Genomic DNA, 24381 nt, shown 5'->3' with positions numbered 1-24381 from the left:
GCCCTTTTTGTTACTCTGGATGTGTACAGTTCTAGCAGGGTGGGTAGAGGAGTGCCAATAATCCTCTCAGCAGTCCAAACTATCCTTTGTAGTCTTCTGATGTCTGACATGGTAGCTGAACCAAACCAGACAGTTATAGAAGTGCAGAGGACAGACTCAGTGACTGCTGAGTAGAACTGTATCAACAGTAGAACTGTATCAGCAGCACCTGTGGCAGGTTGAACTTCCTTAACTGGCAGAGGAAGTACAACCTCTGCTGGGCCTTTTTCAAAATTGAGTCTATGTGGGTCTCCCACTTCAGGTCCTGTGAAATGGTAGTGCCCAAGAACCTGAATGACTCCACTGCTGCCACAGTGCTGTTCAGAATGGTGAACGGGGTTAATGTTGGGGTGTTCAGAGTGTTCAGCTCCAGGTTGTTTTGATTGCACCAGATGGCCAGCTGTTCAACCTCCCTTCTGTATGCAGACTCATCATCAACTTGGATAAGGTTGATGACTGTGGTGTCATCTGCGAACTTCAGGAGCTTGACAGAGGGGTCCTTGGTGGTGCAGTCATTTGTGTAGAGGGAGAAGAGTAGTGGGGAGAGCACACATCCCTGGGGGGCACCAGTGCTGTTTGTACATGTGCTGGAGGTGAATTTTCCCATTCACACTAACTGCTGCCTGTCTGTCAGAAAGCTGGTGATCCACTGACAGATAAAGCCAGGAACAGAGAGCTGAGTTAATTCCATAGGAGAGTGGGGTTGATGGTGTTAAAAGCCGAACTGATGTCAACAAATAGTATCCTTGCATAAGTCCCTGGTCTGTATTTAATGCATTCCCATATTTATAGCATCGTCCACAAACCTGTTTGCTCTATAAGCAAATTGAAAGGGATCTAGAAAGGGTTCAGTGATGTCCTTCAGGTGGGCCAACACCAGTCTCGCAAATTACTTGATGACCACAGACGTCAGAGCGACGGATCTTGGGGTTTTTTTGGGGACGGGGATGATTGTGGAGTGTTTGAAGCAGCAGGGAACTTCACATTGCTCCAGTGATCTGCTGAAGATCTGTGTGAAGATGGGGGCCAGCTGGTCAGTACAGGATTTTAGACAAGTGGGTGAAACACCATCTGGGCCCTGTGCTTTTCTTGTCTTCTGTTTCTGGAAGACCTGGCACACATCATCTTCACAGATCTTAAGTGCATGTTGAGTAGCAGGAGAGGGGAGGAGGGTGGTGGCAGGAGGTGTAAATGTTTGTGTGCTGTGAAGGTCAGAGCGGGTGTGGGATGTGTGACTGGGCTTTTCAAATCTACAGTAAAACACATTCAGGTTGTTAGCCAGTTGTTGATTCCCTACAGTGTTGGGGGATGGTGTCTTGTAGTTGGTAAAGTCTTTCAGGCTTCTCCACACTGATGCAGGGTCATTAGCTGAAAACTGTTCTTCAGCTTTTCAGAATTGCTTCTTTTAGCCACTGTCAGTCTGTATTTGGCCTGATTGTACAAGATTTTATCCCCACTTCTGTAAGCATCCTCTTTGGCCTGACAAACCTGCCTGAGTTTTGCTGTAAACCATGGTTTGTCACTGTTGTATATTAAATAAGTCCTAGTAGGAATGCACATCCTCAGAAACTGATATATGATGTCACAGTATCTGCGAGCTCATCCAGGTCTGTGGCTGCAGCTCAAAAACACTCCAATCATTGCAGTCAAAGCAGGCTTGTAGTTCAAGCTCTGCTTCATTCGTCCAGCTCTTTACAGTCCTTACTACAGGTTTAGCTGATTTTAGTTTCTGCCTGTAGGTCGGAAGAAGATGAACCAGACGGTGATCAGAGAGTCCTAAAGCTGCACGTGGGACAGAGCAATATGCATCCTTTATTGTTGTGTAGCAGTGATCCAGTGTTATTCTATCTCTGGTGGGGCAGAGGGGGTAATGTGCTGTCTGTATTTTGGCAGTTCACTTGTGAGATTTGCCTTGTTAAAATCTCCAAGAATAATAATAAGTGATTCCATGTGTTGTTGCTCCGAGTCTGTGATCTGATCAGCCAGCTGTTGCAGTGCTGCATTCACACACACGTGTGGAGGAATATAAACACTCACAAGAATACACGAGGAAAACTCCCGCAGCAAGTAGCAAGGCTTACAGTTTATGAAGAGCGCTGCTAAATTAGGACAGCACATCTTCTTCAGCGTTGTTACATCTGTACACCAACATTTGTTGACATAAAAACAAGTTCCACCACCTCTCGTTTTCCCCGTTAACTCAGTGGTACGCTGGAAGCCGTAATGATGTAATGCGCTGTCCGGAATGGTTTCACTCAGCCAGGTTTCCGTGAAGCACAATGCAGCAGAATTTGCTGAATAAGTCCTTATTTTTGCGGGTGAGAAGTAATTTGTCCGTTTTGTTAGGAAGAGAGCGGAGATTCGCTAGATGGATACTTGGCAGCGTGGTTTGAAAGCCGCGCTGTCGGAGCTTGACCAGGGCACCGGCTTGCTTCCCACGTTTACGTCTTTTAGTGTGCTAGTTCAGCACCGCAGCTCCTCCAACTAAAACGTCAGAATAATTAAAAACCGGTAAAAGATTGTTCAGCAGCTCGTATCTGGTAAAAACTGATCGGAAATAAATTACTAAACACAGGACAAACAAACAAAAACAGCAAAAGAACTGGAGAGCTCCATACCGAGGCAGCCATCTGTGGCGCCATCTTATATGTTGGCAACTCCTTAATAAATTATTTATATTTGTCCACATTACATGTCAGTAAATTTTCATTGGTTACTATGTTGAATAAATGTTAAGCATTTATAACATAAGGTAAAATGGCACACTATTTGGACAGTAACCCTTTTTGTTCATGTTGTTATAACTGCATATAAATGATGTATAACACATTTGTAAATTAATTATTAGTCATTAATGAACCCCTTTAGAAACCCTTAATTTAAAAAAAATTAATATATAAAAAGTTTGCTTGAATTACGCTTCTAAATAATACAGAAACGTGCCATCACTGTCTGTAAAAAGGGTCCATACCACTAGTCCATACATAAAAAATTTTCATGTATAAGGTGCTATAGTAGATTTTAGCCATTCTGAAACTGTCACCAGACCAGCTGTTGAATTAGCCATGCCCCCTCTTCCCAAAACTCCTCACTCCAAAGACACACACAAACACAGTAGAGACTGTTGTGTTGGAGCAGATGGAGGGTGATGGGTCCCTCTGAGCATTTCGAGAAGGATATAGCTGCAGGCAGAGTTCCAAAAAGGGGTGGTCGCTCCAAACCGCCAGCAAAGATATAGGGAGCCCCTAACCTCACCCTTTCCCTGACCTTAACTGTGAGTGGAAGTGACACCCCTATTGGAGTAACTCTGCTATACCTACTTGAGCATTTCGCTGTCCAACCTTGAGCGCTTTGCACGAGCACGCTACCGTTCCGGCATGGTCATATATCCAATCATATATGGACCATAGACGGCGGTCATCTTTCCTCCCCTGTTAACCGAAACTACCGCTGTTAACAGTATCAGGTGTGGTATTTCATGGCATCTATTTCGGTGATATCTGACCAATGGTGTAGATTTGGTTTGAACATTGGAGGGGTTCAAATGTTGGTACGGGGTACATAACAACAGTTCAAATAAATGCACAGATAAATAGAAAATTTTATTAATTGCATACTCTTAAATATTTGTATATTGTGTATCCTATCAAACATTCAGAAAAAGCATTAGGGTTTATATTTCAGAAATTTTAAATGCCTGTCTGCTTTTCCTCACCCTGAAAATCACAACTGCTCATTTCTATGGACACCTTTAACATCTTCATTGACTCCACATATGTGATTTCATGTTTTCGAGATTCATTTGAAAGTTTTGTGTGGGTAATAGAGGTCTGCACGGGCCTTATAATGAAACACAAACCCAAACCCAACCTGTACCCGAGACAGTGTGGCCCGACCCTACCCGGCCCGAACGATACCTTCAGATTATAAACCCAAACCTGCTCAATATCTTCATAATTTCTTCTCCTAGCAAGTACTGTTGTAATAAGCTATAATTTATGTAAGCATCTAGGCAACATTCGTAACAGCACTGAAACAGTAAACATAAACAGTTTTAACAAGGCACGGCAGCCTCTCAGTACACCAGAGCAGAACGGAAAAAAGTCATTGACTTACCATTTATGCACTTTGCTTGGTGCAGAACAGTCTGGAATAATATGAAACAATGCAACAGTCCCCTCAACAGTCAAAGACATTCATCCAGCATTACATAGGAAAACAATGACGCGCACAAAGTTTGGTGTGAACGGTCCCTAACTCGTCCATTTGCGAGTTAGAGCGCGTGCGCGAAACAAGTTCGGTAGGCCTGTTTATTTTTTCATTCATTACAAACCCAAGGCCGACCCGAACTCGAAGTCCTACTTGAAAAACTGATCCATACCCAGGCCGAAACCCATCGGGGCCGGGTTGGAGACCTCTAGTGGGTAACAGAAATACAGACTGCAATTGCACATGTTGTCAGCCACTAACTGGGTCCCGAGAGTTTTATTGCTGCAGGGGGCGCTTGACACTCTGAAAACTGAATCATCATCATCACCCCCCCCCCCCCAATTATGAGCAACAGTAATAGTAATAGTGATGCTTGCTTTAGAAAGCACCTGTGAATATGACACCTATCCTCAGACAAGGACAGTATAATCTACAATAATAAAAAGTGAACGAGACTTTCAACTAGAGTAAATAGTCCATTAGTCCCTTTAGCGAGCTAAGTTTGAAGCAACAGTGAATAAATACGTAAAACAAAGCCACAAAACTTGTTTAAAATGTTTAATAATTTTTATAAGAATGATTAAAAGTACAAATAGAAAAGATTATAATTTTCTGATCCTAACAGAGTGTTGTAGTAAAGCAAATAAAATAAAGCTTCAAAACTGTAAATCTATACAGTTCTATCTTTATCTAAATAAAGATACCGACGATACATATAAGGCAATTTTCATTCATTTCCATTGAACAATCAATATTGATTTGATCAATCATAGTGCAATTTGTAACAAAACTGGACCCGAGGCAGTATTTAAAGCCCATAAAATATCCAGAAACTGACATTAACTTAACATGTGTATGACGTCAGCACATTAAAGTATTTAAGTATACAAATCAATTCCCAGGGAATACCAAAGGATTTAAAAAAGAAAGAATTACACAAAGTTTCCTAAATATAAACAATTGTCTAGCTCATTACATTGTATATTAAAGGCTTGCTGAGGTGAATTGCTTGTAGATTCAGTGATGTCAGCTCAGAGTTTAAGATTATGTAACAAAATGAAAAATATATGAAAAGTGTCTTGTGAAGGCTGAAGTGTGCATAGTTCAACATCTCAGAGCATCTCAAAGAATAAAAATAACCTCTGTAATGTACTTTATGAATAAGGTCTGTGTATGACTGAAACTTTGGTTGCTTCATTCAGTATAAGGCCACTCATGGAGGCCACTCATGGATGTTTAGCTGAAGTCTCGGTCAGATAGGATAAGTGGAGCCACAAGAGTCCAGAGGTACAGCCCTAGTCCAATCCAGCTTGAGCAGATCTTCACCCAGACTGATGGCATACTAGTTTTCATGGCAGCGTAGTCAGTTTCAGGTCTGAGAGGGACAAAATAGAAGAAAGGCAAAGTAATATTCATTGTTCATGGTGAAATTTAAAAACAAACCAAATATACATTTTACTAGTCATTAAGGCTGCACAATTTATCAAATAAATAATCAAGATCCCAACTGCCACATCTAACTAATTGTAACTAATTAGGGTTATTTACTAATAACCGAGATAAAGAATATTTTATGAAGATGCTTCACACAAATTGAGTATTTTAATGTAAATTGTAGTCATTGACATCAATCGCAAGGGACATAATCAACAGTTTTGATTTTTGTCAATTGTGCAGCCCTACTGGCTAGTTTAATACATATAACACCGATATAATGCCAAACTTCCCATGAAAAACAACACTATCCATAATGCTATCAGAAGTCACTGTTGCCAATGAAATATACTTGAAATAATATAAAATATTTTTATTGTACTGTCGTTTTGGATTCGATTATGACACTTGCATAGCTTTATATGGGAATACAAGTGACCTTTTTTGATTTTCAAATAAAAGTTTTTTTGCCACAAATAAACTGAGTGTAATTTTGTGATTTATCACAGAGCTGGTCTGTTTGTGTGGTCACTCTTGCGCTCTATTTGGATACTCAGCTAGACACTTACTGGAACCAGTTGGTCAGGGTCATCATGATGTAGAGAGAGGCAAGGAAGAGAGAGAAATGGAAGAACGAGTAGCTGTATGTCACTCCATCCTCTTCATTATCCACCGCTCGTCTCACACCATCCTCAGAGAAACCGTCGCTGGTGTCAGCAGCCAGACCCTGAACTTCCTCTGTCTGCATGAGCTTATTCACCTGACTATTGTTAGAGGAGCGGATACTACAAAGAGGGAAGCAAAAAGGGGAAAAAATCCTTAGTTTTTTCAGATGGTTAAAAAAAAATCTATAATTTGCTTAATCTGAATTAATAAATTTAACATTTGGGCTGAGCTAAAGTAAATATTTACTTTATAATATAATCTAAAGATATTTTCTTATTCAATATTATTTTGTTATATAAAATAAAAATATAGACTTAAACGACAGTGTGAATATCTTGATTTTTGTCGTGTTTTTTAATATGGCCATTATGTTTTTTTAAAAACCATGTGACTAGTCCAGGAGACTAGTCTCCTGAGTTTAAGGGCACCAAGACAGATATTTTTAAAACGTCTCTGATTTAAACCCCAGTTGCAAAAGTTGGAAATAAGAATCTTTCAAACTGTTTAAATAAATCAGTTCAAAATACTCAAATTATTAAAATGTATGAGGGTAAATGTTGCCATTTGTTACTATGTATTGTTGTAATTCATTTATTGAAATGTGACATTTAGGAATGTGACTATACAGATCATTTTGTTGAACTAATACCACAGTTCGAAAGACTTTCAAAAGAATCACAAAGTGAAATACGATTTCTGTAAGTAATCAAAAACAGACATCTCGTTTATGCTCCAATAACCGCTGCTGTAAGCCACAAATAGCTAAAACCTTTATATCTACTTTTACCTTAAGGAGTTTTAAACATTTTTTGCCATTTTTTACTTGTCTGTGAGCTTGGTTGGCTGAATAATCCAATGTTATATCTTAAATGTCCAGAACAAAATATGCCACCCAGAAGGAAAAGCATGTAAACAAATCATCAGAAAAATATATATGTTTTTTTTTTATTGGTGATAAAATGTTATATATCATCCCAAAGGGGAGGACCTCAGCTTTCTAATGACATCTAGATTGAGCTTCTAGTCCACTCAGAGGCTGAGATATTTAATGAAACTATGAGGGTGGTGCTTGAACTGAAAATTAGACTGAATGTCTATGGACAAGCACATCTGTGAGGGATAAAACGCATTAGAGCGCCACCTATATTTCAGATCTGTTTATTGTGACAGAATGTGATAGAGAAAAAATATTTTCTAGTGCTTGCTGCCACCTAGTGGAATGAAATTAGATTTTTCAAAGTAAGGTAGAGTGAACAGAATTAAATGTTTACAAAGTTAGAACAACAACAACAACAACAACAAAACTGTTTATCATAAGATTATAAACAGATACAATATTATTTATGAATAATTGGAGTCTTTTTTTATTTTATTTGGGAGGTTTTCTGAAAAATAAGACAAATTTTTTGCAATTAGTCCACAGTATGTGTGAATGGTAAGCTTTTAAATTTGAGTGTGAACAATTGCGTGCAGCAGCCCAAAAATGCACCAGAGTGTAAGGTTTTAACCCCTTAAGCTCTGCTGTATACTTTTGCCTGCAATTTTTCACACCCAAATTTAAAAGCTCATCTTACACACAAAGTGGACTAATTGCAAAAAAAAAATTCTAATTTTACATAACAGTACATACAATTGTAAATGTTTACAATCATATGATGATAATAAAACATTTTCTTTGAAAACCTGTTTTTCAGGCTCTGTTTGCTCTGTCTCTGCAAAAAGTGTTAGTTCAGTCCACTAGATTGCAGCAAGTACTAGGAAAAATCTAATTTCCTCTACCATCACAATATACAGTTCTGAAATGTAGGTGGCCCTTGTAACGCAGCTGAGCACTCGCCATGCGCTCATCCACAGACACTATTTTGGGATCCCATTATCTTCCCCACTGTTTTATCAAATATCTTGGCATCTAAATGGACTACAAGCTTATCTAGGTGTCCTTAATTTGTTTATCACACTTTTTCTGCTGGACTGCATATTTTGTTCTGGACATCAGGGATGTAACATTGGAGTTCTGTTAAAAGTGCAGATTATAAGCTTTCAAATGTTACCACATATGACTTTTTGTGTATCTAGGGACTTTTTTCATACTCCTGACTCTGCCCACTGAGTTTAAGGGAATATTTCATTTGTATTTGTGCAAGTAATTACATTAAATGTTTCTCTGTCTGTGACATGTCCGTAATGATGATGATGGAAACAGCTCACCTGGCATACAGAGTGCACAGGAGGAAGATAACCAACCCCACAATGCTCTGGGCGTCCCACCACTGAGTATGGATACCGGGGGCACTAGTGGGAGTGGGGGCGGTCGGCCCACTGTTGACCAGACTCAACAGACTGGGGTTACATTTACGATCTGTGTGCAAAGAGAGAGGTATCATTTTATTTATGAGCATAAAAATAGTACATATACTTTCCAATGCCTATTTTCCTGCTTTAATGACAATTTTATCAAGCACATAGTTTGTGACCTCTGACCTTCACCTAAATAGTTTTGGTGACAGTAGTTTGAAACAATCATTCATTACATATAAATTATTTCCAGACCATCAACTAAGGTATTGCATAAAATATATGGTTAACAAACAATATATTAGGCTGTGATGGATAGACTTAGGGTCTTTTCAATGGCAATTATAATTATACAGTTATAAAGCTCCTAGATCACATCTAATTTTCAATAACTGGAGTGTTTTCTGGAATGTTTTTGTCAACTGAAATTACTTTTTTGTGAAAAGATTTTTGTGTGTGTTTCATTAGCATAACAATCCAAAAACACTTTAAACAACTGTACAACCTATTGAAAATTAAAGACGGTGCTACTGTGAATAAGGTCCATTGGGCCTCATTCATGAAACACGAGTAGAAAGATTTTGTGTAAATCATTCGTAAAGCCGTTCTGACATAAATTCTTTTATTCATGAAAATTTTTGGATTTTCAAAATGTTATTTGGTATGAACAAAATGTATACCTTCTCCTGACCTTGTGTAAATCAAGTGCAAGACATCAAGACTTTTTATGGCAAACTACCATGACTACATTTTGATAAGTTAAATGAAATGAAAAAAATGAGTGAACTAATAACTGAATGAGTGAAATCAATCTTAATAAAAAAAAATTATTTTTTATTTTTTTTTATTTTATTATAACAAATAAAAATGTTTCTTTGATGCTTGCATTTATTTATTCAAAGTATAGTTTGTTCCCAACTCAGCTTCACAAATGGAATATTGTTTTTTCCAGCAGACATGCTTGGCATGGGGCAAAAAGCTCATGGGAAGATGCAGTTTGTGTTTGATTTTCTCAAAAAAATGAATGCCCTCTAACATGACTGGTTTGACCATTTCTTCATTGAATTTAAGGTCTATAATTTAGGTTTCAATTTGTATAGGCATCCATATAATCGCTTTCAGTTGATAACACATGGTTTATGTTAATGCTGTATAAATAAACATGCTATTCTTAGGTGCGTACACAATACAATGGAAAAAACTGAAAAAGCCCCACACACTGTTGTAGCTTGCCAATATTTATTAGCTTACAGTGTTACGGTCAAGGACCTTCTTCAGGCATTATATTCATTTCTCTTATGATTCTTCTAGTTGCAAAGGATGTATACTACTGTTACTATCATGAGTTATCTGAGAAGTTTCACCAATGATGCTGACAATGTGCTCAAATTAATGGAGGTGGACCTCCTGAACTGGTACATTTTTACACTCAAGCTTCATGTGGAATCATTTTTCTTGACCTCTTTCATTCACAAAAGAACCTCAGATGACAGCAAGAACATGCAACGAACTAAGTTCCTCAAACTTTCTTTAAGACTGGACACACCAGTGTGTTTGCTAAATCAATATTTTAAGATTGGTTTGCACTTCACTTAAAAAACCCTTTTATTACTGTTCAGCATTGATTTTAAAAGCTTCCAATTCGCATTAACTAGCGAGTCTGATGCCTTCCTTATATGTCATTTTCATGGGCGTGGATTATGTTAAAATTGTAAATGATTTTGTATGTGCACCCTATTTACAAATGTTTGCAATTCAATAACATACACACGTTTATCTAACAAATCTGGGGTGTACGCAGCGTTTGTAAATCCGGAGGAACATTTTAGAGAAGGTCCATTTTGAACACAAATTACTCCCAATTGACTCCACAAGTTTAATGAATGAGGCTCATTATGTTTAATGTTGCCATGCACATGTGATCTGGTTGTTTGTTTGAGACTTACTAGGGTTGTTACTCATAGCAGACCATGTGAGATACATAGTGTAGAGAGAGATGAGAGACGCCTGCAGCAGACCAGAGCTTGGCTGAGCTTCCTGTAACCAACATATACACAAAGAAATGAAACCAGCAAGAAAACAGACATCCCTCAAATTAGAAGATGTAACAGCAGATGAAGAATCCTTTCTTATTTGGAAGCGGTTCCATTTTTTCCACTTAACACATGCACACATTGGCTGAACCAGTAAGAACACCTGGTAAGGTGTTTACATGGCACGCGAAATCGGCAGAAATGTACGTGTCGATTGGGTTATTCATAAGCTGTTTATGGCCTGATAAAGGAACACGGTTTATTGCATTTACATGACCACATGTGTTGTCGACTTAAGCATAATCGGTGTAAGAACGTGCATGTAAATGCGCTCAGTGTTTCCTGCTGTGTTAATCAGCAGTACAGCTTCCCATCTACTGAATCTACAGCGTGAAACACACAGCTGATTCCCAAACAAATGATGATGAGCCAGTTCTTTTTAGTGAATCTGCTATCCGTCATATCCTGCTTGAAATTAACTAAGAAGCGTTACCGTATTATGTAGCGTTGTACTTAAGGCTCCTGAGACTTCTCTATGTAAAAGCGCTTCGAGTGTAGTGTCAGAAATGTGTAAAAATGCGTAAATGTGAAACGTGTCAAATTCATTCATTCAAAATATGTAAATAAGAGTGTTGTTTATCTTCATCAAAGCAAGTAATATTTCAGTTTTAAATGTTTAATCGTATAACATAATATCAACATGAAAATAGCACGTTATGACTACGGCTATGAATAGCTCTCAGTTATGATCACACACAGGCAAAGCTCAAATCATGAGGTTCATCCACCAGAAAAGCAGTGTCGAAACACGACTCTCTTAAAGTGTTCTTCCGAAAATTGCTTGCAATTTTAAGTTTCAACCACAGATGTCACTAGAGAGCACAAAGTTACACAGTGCAGCTTTAAAGATTGGCCTACACATTATGAGTTTGTGCAATCAGTGGAATTTATATACAGTATATACAGTTGAAGTCAGAAGTTTACATACACTTTAGCCAAATACATTTAAACTCAGTTTTTCACAATTCCTGACATTTAATCGTAGAAAACATTACCTGTCTTAGGTCAGTTAGGATCACTACTTTATTTTAAGAATGTGAAATGTCAGAATAATAATAGAGAGAATGATTTATTTCAGCTTTTATTTCTTTCATCACATTCTCAGTGGGTCAGAAGTTTACATACACTTAGTATTTGGTAGCATTGCCTTTAAACTGTTTAACTTGGGATTTTGGCCCATTCCTCCAGACAAAACTGGTGTAACTGAGTCAGGTTTGTAGGCCTCCTTGCTCGCACACGCTTCTTCAGTTCTGCCCACAAATTTTCTATCGGACTGAGGTCAGGGCTTTGTGATGGCCACTCCAATACCTTAAGCCATTTTGCCACAGCTCTGGAGGTATGCTTGGGGTCATTGTCCATTTGGAAGACCCATTTGCAACCAAGCTTTAACTTCATGGCTGATGTCTTGATGTTACTTAAATATATCCACATAAATTTCCTTCATCATGTTGCCATCTATTTTGTGAAGTGCACCAGTCCCTCCTGCAGCAAAGCACCCCCACAACATGATGCTGCCACCCCCATGCTTCACGGTTGGGATGATGTTCTTCAGCTTGCAAGCCTCACCATTTTTCCTCCAAACATAGCAATGGTCATTATGGCCAAAAAGTTCAATTTTTGTTTCATCAGACCAGGGGACATTTCTCCAAAAAGTAAGATCTTTGTCCTCATGTGCACTTAAACTGTAGTCTGGCTTTTTTAAGGCGGTTTTGGAGCAGTGGCTTCTTCCTTGCTGAATAGCCTTTCAGGTTATGTCGATATAGATACTTGTCTACCTGTTTCCTCCAGCACCTACACAAGGTCCTTTGCTGTTGTTCTGGGATTGATTTGCACTTTTCGCGCCAAACTATGACACAGAATGCGTCTCCTTCCTGAGCGGTATGATGGCTGTGTGGTCCCATGGTGTTTATACTTGTGTACTATTGTTTGTACAGAGGTCCACAATTTTTTTTTCTGAGGTCATGGCTGATTTCTTTTGATTTTCCCATGATGTCAAGCAAAGAGGCACTGAGTTAGAAGGTAGGTCTTAAAATACATTCACAGGTACACCTCCTATCAGAAGCTAATTGGCTAACTGTCTAAAGGCTTGACATCATTTTCTGGAATCTTCCAAGCTGCTTAAAGGCACAGTTAACTTAGTATATGTAAACTTCTGACCCACTGGAATTGTGAAACAGTCAATTAAAAGTGAAACAATCTGTCTGTAAACAATTGTGGAAAAATGACTCGTGTCATGTACAAAGTAGATGTCCTCAATGACTTGCCAAAACTATAGTTTTTTAATATGAAATCTGTGGAGTGGTTTCTGATTTGTTATATCTTTGAAATTTGAAATGATCTCATCGTTTAGCAACAGACTGCTGAGGGAGTAAATGCAACAAAAATTTAATTTCTTATTCCCAAATATTTCTTCCTCAAAAGTAAGAATCGTTAATGGAACTGTTAAAGAATTGAAACTGATAAGAGGAATCGGAACCAGAATTCTCATCCCTATTTTTAAGGTCCTTCCATCATTGTGTACCAAGCATTAAATGTGTTTTGCTTTCCATAATTCAATTTCTATGTATGCTAGGCAAAACTTAAAACTAACACAGACTCTGCTTAATAAGACAGAATGTGTAAAGTCATGTAAATGCATTAAACTGTGTTATATTGTCAGAGAAAGGTCATCAACAGTTTAAGCAAAACCAATCTAATAGAATTAAATTTTTCCTCTTACCCAAATTTGGATGGCATGAAAACACCTTTATTGGCATTCTGCCACACTGTAAATCCTAATGCTCAAAATAATTCATTGTATTGAGTAGGGAATAATAAAATCATACAAATTAATTCATCATTCATTTACCTTGATGAGTATTTAGAATTTTTTCTTTCTTTTGAGTTCACAAAACTGACACCATTTAACTTACCTGAATTGTTTCAAATTTAATTAACTTGTCACTTTAAATTTACAGGAACCTGAATTGTCCAAATGAACTTAAAGATGTCCAGAAGCATTTCAATCTATGCTACCAATGTTACAATGGTAGTGTAGTTGCAGAGACTATTTCTAATTATGCCAAATAGTTACATTTAAAGTTAAGTGCCATCAAAATGAATAAGTTAGCTTACTTCATATTTCAAGTTAAGAGCGCTAACATGCATGTGTAGTACAAAATCAATATCTGAAAGTTCTACTAACTAAAACATGGTTTATTAACTTGAACAAAAATATATATAACTGATTGCCTCAAATCCTTCGAGTTCTGCTAACTTGTTAGAGTGTACCGTGCAGCATATTCAATGTACACATGTCTGATGTCATGCAGATATTTATAATCATGACATGATAAACCCAGATTTATAAATGGTTTTCTTGTTTTGTCGGTTTAATGATTTGCATATAAACCCTTAAAATAGGTTTTGGTGACACTTTATTTTAATGTCCTTGTTATATTACATGTATTGACTACAGTAACTATGACTTTGTATTGACAGTAAATGATGCATAATTACAAGCAGCTAACCCTAAACCAAACCCTAACCCTATAGTAAGTACATGTTGTTAATTAATATAACTCGGTACTTACTTGTGTAATTGCACTGTAACAAGGACACTGTAAAATAAAGTGTAACCCATGCTGTTTATCATAGGTATCAGCAGGCTTGGAGAATCAGAAAGTTCAGCAGAATTTGAATGGCTGTCATTCAGGAAGTCCTACACATCTCCAGCACTTGACACATTTTTACCATGTTTAAATCCCTCCCGCAGAATTCCACATATTTACCCCAAAATCAGCAGAGAAAATGTCTGCAGATTCTGTCTATGCCTAGTTATTAGCATTTTGTTATACATATAGAAGCACTCTTTGAGAGTGATAAAGAGAGAGATAGAAAAGCTAGAGTGAGTGCAGAGCAAATGAGTGTAGGAATGACCTGCACTTTGGGGAGAATGGCCACCACTGAGATGATGATGCAGAAGATGAGGTTGAGACTGATGAAGACCTTGTGCTCAGTGCAGTCATCTGGCTGTGTGTAAAATATGTAGAACAAAACCACAGCAGCAAAGGCACAGACATAGTGCACAAACGTGAAAGAGAGCAGGGCTGTGGACAAAACACACACGTCAATATTCAAGAGAAAGCATTCAAAGAGCGTTACAAACTATTGTCTGATATTGAAAAACGTAATGAGAATGAATGTCTCACACAAAGCAATAATCTAGACACATTCTCCGAAATATATATTTATCTATCTATATATATTTACACAGCTGTGCTCAAAAGTTTGCTTACCCTGGCAGAAATTGTGAAATTTTGGCATTGATTTTGAAAATATGACTGATCATGCAAAAGAAAAAAAACTGTCTTTTATTTAAGGATAGTGATCACATGAAGCCATTTATTATCACATAGTTGTTTGGCTCCTTTTTAAATCATAATGATAACAGAAATCACCCAAATGGCCCTGATCAAAAGTTTACATACCCTTGAATGTTTGGCCTTGTTACAGACACACAAGGTGACACACACAGGTTTAAATGGCAATTAAAGGTTAATTTCCCACACCTGTGGCTTTTTAAATTGCAATTAGTGTCTGTGTATAAATAGTCAATGATTTTGTTAGCTCTCACCTGGATGCACTGAGCAGGCTAGATACTGAGCCATGGGGAGCAGAAAAGAACTGTCAAAAGACCTGCATAACAAGGTAATGGAACTTTATAAAGATGGAAAAGGATGTAAAAAGATATTTAAAGCCTTAAAAATGCCAGTCAGTACTGTTCAATTACTTAAGAAGTGGAAAATTCAGGGATCTCTTGATACCAAGCCAAGGTCAGGTAGACCAAGAAAGATTTCAGCCACAACTGCCAGAAGAATTGTTCGGGATACAAAGAAAAACCCACAGGTAACCTCAGGAGAAATACAGGCTGCTCTGGAAAAAGACGGTGTGGTTGTTTCAAGGAGCACAATATGACGATACTTGAGCTGTATGGTCGAGTTGCCAGAAAGAAGCCTTTACTGCACCAATGCCACAAAAAAGCCCTGTTACAATATGCCCGACAACATCTTGACACGCCTCACAGCTTCTGGCACAATGTAATTTAGAGTGACGAGACCAAAATAGAGCTTTATGGTCACAACCATAAACGTTATGTTTGGAGAGGGGTCAACAAGGCCTATAGTGCTACCTATGGTGGCTCACTGATGTTTTGGGGGGGCGGGGGGGGGAGTGGGGGGGGGTGAGCTCTAAAGGCACGGGGAATCTTGTGAAAATTGATGGCAAGATGAATGCAGCATGTTATCAGAAAATACTGGCAGACAATTTGCATTCTTCTGCACGAAAGCTGCCCATGGGACGCACTTGGACATTCCAGCACGACAGTGACCCTAAGCACAAGGCCAAGTTGACCCTCCAGTGGTTACAGCAGAAAAAAGTGAAGGTTCTGGAGTGGCCATCACAGTCTCCTGACCTTAATATCATCGAGCCACTCTAGGGAGATCTCAAACGTGCGGTTCATGCAAGACGACCAAAGACTTTGCATGACCTGGAGGCATTTTGCCAAGACGAATGGACAGCTATACCACCTGCAAGAATTTGGGGCCTTATAAACAACTATTACAAAAGACTGCACGCTGTCATTGATGCTAAAGGGGGCAATACACAATATTAAGAACTAAGGGTATGCAGACATTTGAACAGGGGTCATTTCATTTTTTTCTTTGTTGCCATGTTTTGTTTTATGATTGTGCCATTCTATTATAACCTACAGTTGAATATGAAACCCATAAGAAATAAAAAAAAATGTGTTTTGCCTGCTCACTCATGTTTTCTTTAAAAATGGTACATATAATACCAATTCTCCAAGGGTATGCAAACTTTTGAGCACAACTGTATACACATTTTTTTTCCCCTAATTTTTTTTTACTTTGTATGATGTTAATTGATAAATGAAAACTATTTATGGCATTATTTTTGAAGACATCCTCATTATGTAACATTTTTCACAAGTCCCTAAAACCTTCAGCAAAAAAAAAAAAAAAAAAGGGGGGGGGGAATATTCTAGAGCGCCATGTAATTTGTCTATCCATGCTGAAAGTGAAAATGCAACGTGACAACACAATTGCAGCCAATTAGATCATATTTCATATACAGAGTAGAGACAAAAATGAAAACCAAGCCGTCAACAAAATGTCCTGTCATGGTTGTGGCTGGTTAGGACATAAACTCAGATCATTATTTCTTGTTGCTTTATTGCATCACACCTAGTTAGGACATTGTATAACAATCTTTAGAATCAGTCAGGATTTTCCAAATGACTATCATACTTCTGATGCCATCAGTGCTTACCTCTGTCAGTTTTAAAAGTTAGTTATACAGTGATGGTGCAATGTTGCTGAACGTACCTGCATACCAACATTTACTGTTCCCGTTCTCTGCATTCTCCACCCACTTCTGGTTCCAGGTGTGAGCGAAGTCCACCAGCAGAATGAGCTGAATCAGGATGAAGATGAAAGACCCAACCACACCGAAGTAGTACCACACTGCAATGGACAACATTTTGACCAAGCTTAGAAAAGTATCAAATGTTGAAAGTGGCCACGCACATGTACCTGGTGTTAAAGGTAGTAAATCTTTAGTTAATCACTTCCCACTGCATGCAAAAAGATCAGCGGAATGTTTAAGCAGAACACTCATTGTTATTAAATGAAATTTGCATGTGCGTAATCTGTGTCATTACAAGTTGATGTCAGGCATACTTAAGAAGTTCCATTAAGTTATGTGCATGTATATCAGGATTCTCACTCCTTTTGATCCAATTTCCTTGACTTTTCCAGTCATTCGTGATAACTGAACAGATAAGATTTTTTGACAATTTTTTATAGAGATTGCACTCTGCCAATTAATTGTTTTAGAGGTGCACATCACTAGAAAAAAACTGTATAGAACTGTATTCACTACAGACGTAACAAGCTCTGCAGTGACCACCCACTCCCATGATACACTGTGAACGAGTGGGTCTCCCTACACTCTCAAACCACTTGTATATTTGTAAATGGCAAAATATTTTAGAATGAAATTAAAAATATTCTTTATTTAGATAGAATCAACAACTTAAAATTAATAGTTTCATATATTCCATAATTTTTGGGATTGTAGTTCATTCCCTTATTAAAGACGTTAAGTACACAGCATTGTACCTTTGTTTTTTGTCCGATTTTCAAATACTTTTTTTTCCTTTAAATCAAAGTTTGTAATGTTGTGATTCACCTCAAGAGCTGGTTGGTTTGGTTCATGGCTTACAACTCTTTTAGGAAGGATTTTATGAAATCCCTATAGAAACAAAATGAATGGGGAGTTAATATTCCTTCTTGTTTTCATGTGTAGCTGAAGTAGTGTACCTGAATTGAATGTTCCATCTGGAATGAAGAAAGCTCCCACAGTAAGAGCGACTAGTATCAAGAACTTGAAGAACCAGAAACTGAAAAACACACAGTCACAATAGCATGAGTCATCACATAAGGGTTCCCGGACAAAGTAAACCTATTGTGTGAACAGATTCTCCACATGTATAAAAAACTTCTACATTCCACCAGCAGAGGGTGAGACTCTATGAGACCAACTTATGCAAGAGTCTCCTTTACATGAACTTAGTAGAAAGCCCCCCCCCCACACCCCCACACACACACCCGTTTTGAATTGCAGCTCGTGGATCTCTGCTGCTCCTCACACGGATCATTATGATGGAGAACAGGAAGAAGAAACAGGCCATGGCAAAACACATCCTGTAGACCGATTTATACCCAACAATGATCTCACAGTTCACCTTCCCCTCGATGCCAGGAATAGACGAACCTCCTTCACAGAAACCAGGAATCTGTTCAGAAATTCACAAAATAGTCAGTAAACACAGGGGCCTATTATATTTCAATCATCACACTGAATGCTGGGTAAAAATGTAAAAGTCACAAAAATGCCCCAAAATATTTAACATTTGGGGGCCAAAAAATGCTCTGTAGTCATTTATTTTCTGCTTTCTTTGTATCATCTGTAATGCAACATTTTAATATAACATATATCTTATCCATACTGTATATACACTCAAAAAAGATTTTTGCTGCTTGTTCAAATTACTTAATTAAAATGAACTAAAGCAACACAATTCTAGAACATTTTGTCACAACTTGATTTCACTGCGTTCTATCCATTTACATTTGCAAAATGTAAGTTTACTTAATCCATTTGAGTTGGGATTACATTATTATCATTTGTGTGGTGTTAATGTTGCATTGATGAAACTGGACAGGGGACTTCCGTTTGCATGGGACTCGATAGGGAGAGTAAATGTTAAACTTAAGTGCTATTTTATGTGTTTTTGTGCCAGATGCATATAAAGGGGGATACTTGTTAGTGTTTAATATTTTGTTGTATTGATATTTAGAAGAGTTTCTGTTATTTTGTAATTTCGGGGTTACAATTATGGCAAAGAGTGTAGCTTGAGCAAATGATGAATACAGGTAGATGTTACACATGAAACTGATTGCTCGCTTCGTTGAGCAAATACTGTGCTAACCATGTAGTATAGTTACTAAACTACACTCTGTTGTGCTTCCAACCAGCATGTATTTAGCATGCTAACATTCACTTTCACTATAAGTACATAAAGAAATAAAAGAGATTTATTTGAGTTACATTGACACGTCTAATTTTGTTGGGTTTACCCAATTCAACAAGGTTCTTTCTACACAAAGTGTCTGTGTTGAGATTACATGGTAATTTTAAATTAAGAAAACTCTTTTCAAACCTGTCAAACCACTGTCCATAATTGAAGTGTACACTGTATATGTTCATGAATAAATTGCAATCTTAATGTTTTACTGAATAGTATCACCAATCAGCCACAACATTAAAACCACCTGCCTAATATTGTGTAGGACCCTCGTGATGCCAAAACAGCTCCAACCCACATCTCAGAATAGCATTCAGAGATGATATTCTTCTCACCACAATTGTACAGAGTGGTTATCTGAGTTACCGTAGACTTTGTCAGTTCAAACCAGTCTGTCCATTCTCTGTTGACCTCTCTCATCATCAAGGTGTTTCCATCCACAGAACTGCCACTCACTGAATGTTTTTTGTTTTTGGCACCATTCTGAGTAAACTCTAGAGACTGTTGTGTGTGAAAATCCCAGGAGATCCGCAGTTTCAGAAATACTGGTCCATCTGTCACCAACAATCATGCTACGGTCCAAATCACTGAGATCACTTTTTTCCTCCATCTTATGGTTGATGTGAACATTAACTGAAGCTCCTGACCTGTATCTACATCATTTTATGCACTGCACTGCTGCCACACGACTGGCTGATTAGAAAATCGTATGGATGATTGTTAGTGCCAGATGGGCTGGTCTGAGTATTTCTGTAACTGCTAATCTCCTGGGACAGATGCACAAACTGCAACAACCAAATTACATCAGAGATAAAGGCTGACAACTCTGCGCTCCCTGGCCACATCAAAATAAAACTGTGTAGCGCAGATGAATAGGGAATTTCTGTCATCCGTCAGCATATTAATCTATCAAACTATAAATGCACTCTCCAGACAGCACATCGTATGACAATTCATAGCATATTTTTTCCTGTGGATGTGCGTTCGCTGCAGAGAAAAAAAAAGGGGCATTCATGGCCATCACGGGGCTACCCGGTGTTTTGGATCAAGGATGAAGAAATTTTCAACAACCCAAAAAAAAAAAAAAAAATCTCTCTCATACATATATATATATGTATATATACACACACACACACACACACACACACAGTATATACTGAATGTAGCAATATATTACATACTGTATATTTATATCATTGTTTATCTTCACTGACAAATAGCGGTTCCCTGTATACCAATCACTGTAGGTGCTCATAAAAGGTGACGTCATCCATAGCAACAATGTCAACTCCGCCTTACTCTTATCTTAAGATTTCCTTGTAAAAGATTCTCTTAGCAGTTTTGTGAATAGGTTTTAAGCAAAAACTCCTAGCTAGGAACTCTTTGGAGAACTCCTAGTGGTAAGATAAAAATCTTTGTGTATACGGGCCCAGGTTGTCAATTGTGAAATGTTAAAACCCCCAAAATATTTATGATTTAAAAATTCGAATATGTGAACCTATAAAAGATACCTAAAAAAGAAGGTAAAAAAACGTCTGTAGAAAATAATGATTAAAAAGAATAGTTCACCCAAAAATGAAAATTCTCTCATCATTTACTCACCCTCATTCCATCCTAGATGTGTATGACTTTCTTTCTTCTGCTGAACACAAACAAAGATTTTTAGAAGAATATCTCAGTTCTATAGGTCCATTCAATGCAAGTGAATGGTGACCAAGACTTTGAAGCTCCAAAAAGCACATAAAGGCAGCATAAAAGTTCCAAATTCATAAGTCCTCCTACGCCATTCACAAAAGGACAGAGTTGTTGTTGTTCTGTTTTTAGGTGATTCGCATTATTTGTGCATATCGCCATCTACTGGGCAGGGACGTAAAAAAAATAAAATAAAAAAAAGTGAGGAATAAAGGAAAAGAAAAGAATACATAAATCATATTTACACAACAGCCCAGTAGATGGCGATATGTGTGAAGAATGAAAATCGCCAAAAACAAAAGAAGACCTCTCGTGAATAAGAGGGCTGATGAAAATTTATAGTAAAAAAGGACTTAAATATTAATCTGTTTCTCACCCACACCTATCATGTCACTTCTGAAGATATGGATTTAACCACTGGAATCTTATGGATTACTTTATGTGCATTTTGGAGCTTCATGGTTCTGGTCACCATTCACTTGCATTGTATGGACCTACACAGCTGAGATATTCTTCTAAAAATCTTCATTTGAGATCAGCAAAGGAAAGAAAGTTATACACATCTGGGATGGCAAAAGATGAGAGAATTTTCATTTTTGGGTGAACTATGCCTTTAAGATGTGTGAACTCTATTAGAAGGGATTTTTTTTTCTTTACTTGGTTACCAACACATTTTTTAAGAGTCTAATGTGGTTTTTATTATGTTATAGAAATAAAATGCCCTAAATATGTTTTTAAAAATGCATTTGAATAATTTTCAGCTAATATTTCCACTTAAAAGTTTCATTTGTTTTATACCTACCTGATCATTTTCCAGGGTTCCTTGTGAGGGGGGAACAGGGTTAGTAAATGATCCAGGCTGCATTAAAGCCTGCACCCCATCAGAACAAGCTCTCTTTAAATACCTTTTTCAGCTGTGTCTCCATGCCAGGCAGAATCATTATGATGGACACTATTGTGCCCAGCAGCAGGAGGAAGGAGAAGGCCAGACGGGTCACCGTGGAGTTGAATGTTGACGGGCAGCATCCGGATAAAATACAGGGAGCAGAGCCACACAGACATGATGCCTGAAGGATGAGAACATACATTAACTTACATACTAACACAGCAAAAACACACATTTACCTACACTACACAGGGAACAACCTGACATGAAGCAGCAGTACCAACTTACCATCACTTAACTCTCCTACATGTAAATGAGTAATAATTCAATAATAATTAATAATGGATCAATAATTATTATCAACAGGAACATGTTAAATGGTTAAACTAAAAAAGGTGATCAGTTCCAAATGTAGATGTACGTTGTTTACAAATACGACATTAATAATCAAACAAAGCATAACTGTACGAATTAAACCAAGTAAAGTCATCATTTCAAACCTTTTCCTTGTGTTTTCACGAAAACGCTTGTACATAACTAAAGTCTCAACGCAAACAAAACGAGGAAACACCCTCCAATTCAAACTTCTCCATGAGAAACTCAGTTATAAACGTTGGGGAAATGTATTACTGTCTTTACAAGACGTTTACCAACACAAAGAGAGAAAATAGTTCTGTTTCAAAACATATTTTGGACTTACGCAGCTCGCCAGAGAGCACAAGGCCATACACGCACCCATGATGACGAAGAAAACAGTAAAACTAAAGTCAAAACAAGGAAGTAAATCTTTCCTGATCACTCTTGTTTCTGACGAAATGAAACCCATTCAGTGTGCAATGATTGGCTGGAAGACTAATCACAGGAAGGACAGACTAATCGCTGAATTCATAGGCCAATCAGAGGAAAGACAGACTAATCGCTGAATTCGTAAACCAATCACAGGAAGGACAGACTAATCGCTGAATTCATAGGTCAATCAGGCGACAGGACAGACTAATCGCGATAGACTAAGCGTTAAGGCAGCGCGTTCCAGGTGATGTGCATGGCTTTTTACATGCGTCCACAGCTCAATTTATAGAATTACATTACATTTTATGTTCTCATCAAAGCAACTTTCAAAGCAAGCAACCTGTGAAAATAGTTTAGCTATAATGACGAACACTAGATGGCGCGATTTACCTGACTTTATCCTACCTAACAGAGTTCAAATCAATGCATTGTATTAGTTTCCTGATTTTGTTTTCTCCAGTTGGTTCTCAAAAGCACAGGCACATACAGTTTTGCTCACTAATGTGATTATGAATTAATTTAGGGTGGCCATACGTCCTCTTTTTCGGACCTGTCCGGCCGGGATTTCTAAATTTGTGAAAATGTCCGGGATTCGGCTTTAATTTGCATTATGACGTGCATCTGGTCTAATACTTCATTGTGTGTGCGCGCATATTTGCATTGCTTTAACCCCTCTTTGTAAGTCCCGCCTTCTCGCACACCAATTGGTCGATTATAAGAGGCTTTCAGCAACTATTGGCCAAATTCCTGCCTGTCAATCTCTCCGTGAACGCGCGAAGTGCTGTTGTGTTCGGCATCAAACAGTTACTTGACAGTAGCAGCAAACGAAAGTGCAAATTTACAGAAGATTTGCACAAAAAATTCCCATGTTTTCATCCAGGTCGAGATCCGTGGGAAACAGAATGTATGACATGTAAATCTGGCACTTATGTGTCAGTTGCTAATAAATGTGCAAGTGATTTAGAAGCACACATTAGCTCTGCGAAGCATAAAGGGTCAGCAAAAGGTGAAAGTTCATCAGGTAAATTAACTACTTACTTTTTGCGACCAGGTAAAATTGTTATCACATTGTTTCATTTTCCATGGACATTCAAAATAATAGTAAATGAAGGTACACTCATGGCATCAAATATTTTATTTTAGTACATGGACATTCAAAAGAATGTTGGAAATTTTTATTTATTTATATATAAATTTATTATATTTACCCCAGAATGACTGTTACGAGAGCCAGCTGACTCGTGATAGCTGTGTAGTGTGTAAACTTCACTCCTCTGGCCTCAAGATGCACACTAGCGACTGACACTAGAGGCTGTAGCCTTTAGTTTTATCACAACTTCTGATCAATGACCAACCTTAATGCTGCTGAAGTTTGGATCTCTTGCATATGGCGACACCACAGTCTTTGTATTTCCACATTCAGTTGTTACACTGAAAGGATATGGCACGGTGAGGGAGGAAATGTCAAAAATATAGTATAAGCTCTTAAGTATAGCTGGTATGAGAATCTATTTAGAGATTGAAACAATTCTTACTTAAATTCATATACATAACAGCAGACTGTCCATCTACTATCAACTGGCTTAAAAGGAAAAATTATATGTTTGTATAAGAAATCGGCAGTTTGG

At 37.8% G+C, this 24381-nt stretch overlaps 1 protein-coding gene across 1 annotated transcript; it reads right to left on the bottom strand.

The window, feature by feature from the left end:
• Positions 1 to 4793: 4793 nt before the first annotated feature.
• On the bottom strand, positions 4794 to 22800 carry serinc2 (serine incorporator 2). Its single transcript, XM_051671940.1, has 10 exons — positions 22665 to 22800; positions 21984 to 22145; positions 18407 to 18594; positions 18119 to 18198; positions 17123 to 17260; positions 14655 to 14824; positions 10590 to 10680; positions 8557 to 8707; positions 6252 to 6467; positions 4794 to 5623 (listed from the first exon to the last, which is right to left on the bottom strand). The coding sequence occupies exons 1-10, from the start codon at positions 22788 to 22790 to the stop codon at positions 5485 to 5487; spliced, it is 1461 nt and encodes a 486-aa protein (XP_051527900.1). The 5' UTR covers positions 22791 to 22800; the 3' UTR covers positions 4794 to 5484.
• Positions 22801 to 24381: the final 1581 nt, after the last annotated feature.

The sequence above is a fragment of the Myxocyprinus asiaticus genome, chromosome 34, assembly GCF_019703515.2.
Source record: "Myxocyprinus asiaticus isolate MX2 ecotype Aquarium Trade chromosome 34, UBuf_Myxa_2, whole genome shotgun sequence".
Lineage (NCBI taxonomy): Eukaryota > Metazoa > Chordata > Actinopteri > Cypriniformes > Catostomidae > Myxocyprinus > Myxocyprinus asiaticus.
The sequence above is the reverse complement of the archived record's forward strand: the minus strand, read 5'-3'. Positions and strand labels throughout refer to the sequence as shown.